General features: G+C 34.4%; 1 protein-coding gene across 1 annotated transcript; it reads left to right on the forward strand.

Moving 5' to 3' along the window:
- Positions 1-861: 861 nt before the first annotated feature.
- LOC107808012 (zinc finger CCCH domain-containing protein 20) lies at positions 862-2,684 on the forward strand. Its single transcript, XM_016632491.2, has one exon. The coding sequence runs from the start codon at positions 1,233-1,235 to the stop codon at positions 2,289-2,291; it is 1,059 nt and encodes a 352-aa protein (XP_016487977.1). The 5' UTR covers positions 862-1,232; the 3' UTR covers positions 2,292-2,684.
- Positions 2,685-5,749: the final 3,065 nt, after the last annotated feature.

Consider the following 5,749-nt stretch of genomic DNA (forward strand, 5'->3'; position numbering starts at 1 on the left):
ACAAGTATAGCGCCATATGCTGCAAAAATTAAATGCAAAAGGAGTACAGTCATAAAATCGGATAAGGATTCAAGTATGGTGGCTTGCATTTGTCAATTTCGCAAAGGGCCATTTAATTTAGGCACCAATAACTTCAACACAAAGCACGTCAATATGTAGGTTGACAATTTATCCCAAATATTGAAGGAAGTTTGTTGTTAGTCATCAAGCTTGATTTTTAACTTGACTAATTAATAATAACAACCAAGAATGATGGAAGGAGTGGCAACAAATTAATGTACTCTTTCTCATTCAATTTACGTGAATATATTTTTTTTAATTCGTTTCAAAAAAATAATATCTAACTAAATTTATAAATAAATAAAAATAAACTTCCAATTCTACCATCATTAGAAGCTTCAACAGTAATACAAATATTCTGGCATATTTAATACATAAATTTTAAAAAATATTATAACCACACAAATATTATGATTTATTAAGAACTACAAATCTTAAAATCTTTATTTCTTTCTTAAATTTAATGTTCAGTTAAATATTTTAATATAAATTGAAATAAAAGGAGTATTTATTTTTTTGTAATTCTAATTTAATATTAATAATTTTATTTTAGTATATTTAGTTACAAATATAGTTACCAATTCGGTACATGAAAATACTATTCAAATTAATATTTGTATAGAGTATTGTAATACAAAAAATGTATCTCATTTACGTCATATTATATGAGTGCTTATTGTTATTTTTTTTCCTTTTACACATGCGAACCCTTTGTTGATCAAAAGACATAGTAGGTCGTGGATGTAAATAATTTGACGTGTGGCGATACATTGTATCCAAAAAGTTTACTAATCTCGATAAATGTTACAAAAGGGAAACAAAGTTAGTAATAAATTTAATGGATAAATAGTAAAACATAGGTAGTACTAATGCAAACCTGTTCTTGTATATCGAGTACCACACTATAGTGGACCTCGTAATCCGCGTCAAATGAGATGCTATCTAAATTTACTGCTTGTTTGCTTAGTTTAGCTTTTACCCTAGTAGAGTTAGTAGAAGATAGTGGGACAGTGTAAACTGAAGATATTTTAACCTAACCATAGTTAACTCAATCTTTTAACCATGGTTAATTTAGCAGTTTATAAGGCTGCAACCATCAGCTTCTTCTGAAGGCATGGTGAGGAGAAGCAGTAAAGAGAGACACTATTCTTCTATCCACGAAGCTCTGAAAAATGATGATGATCGGACGATCACCTCACTCACATCCGACCGTCCAAGTCCCTCCTTGGGACGTTATAGATGATCCAACGGTTGATGTTCATTCCCCATTTTCCGTTACACCCAACAACTACTCCACTAGTCCTGATTCTGGTTTCGACGCCTTAACGGCGTTGCACCGTTATCTGCCGTCGAATGCTAACGACGTCATGTTCGACTCTGACGGCTTGGACATTCCCGTGGACGCTTTCTCATGCGATAACTTCCGCATGTATGAGTTCAAAGTGAGGAAGTGTGCACGTGGAAGGTCACATGATTGGACGGAATGTCCGTACGCTCATCCCGGCGAGAAGGCTCGCCGTCGAGATCCTCGGAAGTATTTTTACTCCGGCACTGCTTGTCCGGATTTTCGTAAAGGTCTGTGTAAGAAAGGCGATGCATGCGAGTACGCGCACGGTGTATTCGAGTGTTGGCTTCACCCTGCTCGCTATCGTACGCAGCCCTGTAAGGATGGGACCCACTGTCGCCGGCGCGTGTGCTTCTTTGCTCACACGCCGGAGCAACTCCGTGTTCTCCCACAGAACAGTCCGCGAAGCTATGCTGCTGAGTCGTGTGACTCGTTCGACGGATCGCCGAGTCGACTCGGTTTCGACTCGTTCTCGTCATCTCCGCCGTTTGACTCGCCTCCAATGACTCCGAGTGGATCGTTGAGTCTGAACTCAGTTAACGGACTCGCTGAGTCGATGCGTAACATGCAGATTGGGATGGTTAGGGGTTTGAGTAGCCCTACGTGGGGGTTGCAAATGGGCTCTCCCGGGTTTGGTTCATCACGGAGCCCATCAATGCTCCGACCCGGGTTTATGAGCCTTCCAACTACCCCGACCCGAAACCCGACCCGCTCTGGACTGGCTGTGTTCGACCAGTGGGAGAAGACTTACGAAGAGGAGCCAACGATGGAGAGGGTAGAATCTGGAAGGGATCTCCGAGCCAGAATTTATGCGAAACTCAGCATGGAAAACTCGCTTGACTCGGGTGCTCCGGATGTTGGATGGGTTTCAGAACTCTTGAAATGAACCGGGTTCGGGTAATAATTCGTTTTGCTGGTAATGGTTTCATCGGATCTGCGGCTTCTGACTTGTAAATACATGGTCATTACTGAAGATTAATTGTGTAAATTGCATATTTCGGCTGGAGAGATTAGCCTTTTAATCTCTATTTTGTGTTTGCTTATTTGGGTATTTTTATTAGGTCAGAAAACTGAAAGAGGGAAGTGGAGTAGGAGTTTGAATATTTTGTATATAAGAAAAAGATCTAGGAACAAGGGATCTTTCTTTATTGCAGGAGCTGCAGATGTATATGATTATCGATTTGCTTCTAATTTGTATTCTCATTTCAGTCATTTTTGGCTAATGTTTAAAGCTTATTTGGTATATTGATAGTTTCTTGATTTGAGTAAAGTTACAAAACGGACTACCATGTTTGTTGAGTTGAAAATTGTTTATTTTTGGGAAATTATAATCTATATCAATGGCCTATAAAATCTTGAATTCCATGTATTGGAGATAATCTTGAACCAATTTGTTCAATCATGAAATTGAAAAGTTGAGTTTTGTTCTTGAGTGGATATGGACCACAATGCCAGCTTGATTGATGCAAGTATAAAAATCTTTATCCCACTAGGTAAAGTTGATTGTATTTGGTTCATGATTTCGTGTATCCCTTGTGCAGTGGTGGCTTGTTTTAAAGAGGCAAAGGCCATACTGGTTTGGCTGGTTCAATGCTCTGTGTCAATTTTAGGGGATATGAAATGATAATGCATAGGAGGATAATTTTGATGTGATTGCTATTTTGTCATTGATAGAGCAGTTGCTCTCTTTTGGTTTATTTGTTTATATCAATGTCTTTTTCGTGGTGTTGAAATTTGGTGCTATATGATTTTTTTTTTGCTCCAATTGTTTTATAGTCGGTTATTTTCTACTGCTGTTAAAATTTATGATTTTGGCGATTAAGCCGAAGTTATTACGAATAGTTGACGCCTCACATAAGTAAGTACCACAAAGTCATCCTAATTGTAAATGGAGATATATTAATTTATTCACACCCTAGTTGAAATAAGAGCTAAATTATATAAATATATGAATGCTTATCCAAGTAATCCCAATAAGAAAAGCATAACTATAGCAATTTTTTTGAACTAAAGTTTTATATTATAGTATACTCTATAACAACATTTTACTTTAATGGTCAAAAAATATTAGAATAAATAAATTTATTATAACGATGACTATATATTTATTTATTAGAAGAGAGATTAGAAGGATGACGTGGATGCTTGAAGTGACAAAGCCGTCCTTATCCTTTGCTTAGCTATCAAACATCTCAAGTGTCATTTAGTACTACTACTCACTCGGTTCAAACATTTTGTACAAAAAATAATAAATAAAATATATAATTTATCATGATACTCATATTAATTGATGTATATTTTATTAAATTTAAGAAAATGACTTGAAATAAGTAATAAATACTGTATGTATAATAAGAAAAATAATTTTGTCTTCTTTTGATATAAGTAAAATGACAAGTAAAAATAAAAATTTATTTTTAGTATAAATACAAGTAAAAGTGAACAAAAAAAATTATTTTATATCCTTGATTATCACGTCCTCTCTTGTTACCACTAAAAAGATTGTACTTGGTACTTTTTTATTATTATCCTTTTGTAATCTTGAAGATGTGGAGGAAATCTTTAACTTGTTTCGAAGAAAAGATTGCAACTTGTAATAATTAAAGTTTATTTGGTCAATATGTAACCACTTGACATATTCTTTGTGGTCCTTTTACTGAAATGTGAAAGATGAGTTACAGTATAGTGTCCTGATGATAAGTTGAGCATTCCTGTTTAATACCATTATGAATTATGAATGTTATTCATGAAATTAATTCTTGTTTGTCTTTTATCCCTCCCTCCTTTGAAATTGTCTAATTAAAAAGCAAATAATTTAGGGATATAATTTACATATATTATTTTTTTCGGACTCACCTTACGTGAAATTATACTGAATATGTTGTTAACCGAGCCTCGCGGAGGAAACGATTGATTAAAGAAAAGAGAAGCACAAAGCTAAAGGCCGACAAAAAGGGATTAGTTTTGAAGTACCTAATCGAAGCAAACCAAACACAAATATGACAAAAGATAAACACCAAAAAAATTGCAACATGTTGGGACTTTTTTTATTAGTGTGGGAGTTTATCGAATCCTGTGTTCCTATCTTTCTTTTTTACTTTTCCACCAGCTTAATTCAATATTGCACCTACTTCACCACTACATTTTGATCATGCAACGGAATTTGTCTGCCAAATTGCTATTGTTTTTGTTATTTTTCTCACAACCCTCGAGAAACTGTGTCAAATTATGTGAATTTGATAGTTACAATTTGCAACCTCTTTTCATGATAAAAGTTTGCTTGGTATATATTTCCGCAAATCAAACTTGATATTTTTACAACTTTTACAAGAACTAAACTTGGAAAAATAATACTATTATTCATTTTGGTTGTTAATATTCTTATAACTTCGAGAAGATCTAAACCTGGGAAAATAATGTTACTCATTTAAAACTCCAAATATTAGGATTTCTTACAAAGTTCTAATATTAGGAATGCAACCAATTCTAAAATCCTACATATTAGGAATATCATTAGATTATAATTTTCTTCCACGTGAACTCTATATTTAAAGGGTAAAAAAGATGAACGATATATTCTAAGCTAATGAATATATTTGTTGGTCGGAAGCTAACGAATATAATTAGTTTACGTAGTAAAATAGCCTATCTGTAACGACTCTCCCGTCCTAAAGAATTATATATGGATTGCGTATTTATCAATTAAATAACTATCTATACAAAAATATAAAAAGTAGAATTGCACCTACCTATATTGTTTACCCTAAAAATTAAGTAACAATAAAACTTATATTGTGGTTTTAAGGATATGTAATTTAAACCAGCACCAATTGATAAACAACGAATTAAATAGATAAATTGGACAGTAAAATAAATCAAACCGGTCTGCAAACAATTCCTCGACCTTGATTCAAGATAGTCTCGAGGTTAGTTAATAAGAATAGCAGAGGATGGAACAAACAGTGATGAACAGTAAGTAAGACAAAGAAAGCAGCATATATGTATATTTTTATCAGTGAATCATGTCTGTTTACAAGCGAATGGGATCCCTCTTTATATAATAGAAGAATCCTAAATAAGGTACAACTCTAATAACGGAAGTAGATCCCATAATTGGTGTTAATAACCGCTTTGATTTGATCTGTTCCGGGATTTCCGCCCTGACTTTCGATCTGTCACTAATATCTCGCCATTCCGTTATTACGCTTTACTCGAAGTCAATCACGCTCGATCTCGATTACTGATGGCTTCGATCTTAATGGACACTTCGATTTTCAGGTGTGATATTCTATCTTCGAGCTCGAGCTCGATCTGTTATAAGGTTACCCTCGAGGCAACTCCCCT

The sequence above is a fragment of the Nicotiana tabacum genome, chromosome 23 (genome assembly GCF_000715075.1).
Source record: "Nicotiana tabacum cultivar K326 chromosome 23, ASM71507v2, whole genome shotgun sequence".
NCBI lineage: Eukaryota > Viridiplantae > Streptophyta > Magnoliopsida > Solanales > Solanaceae > Nicotiana > Nicotiana tabacum.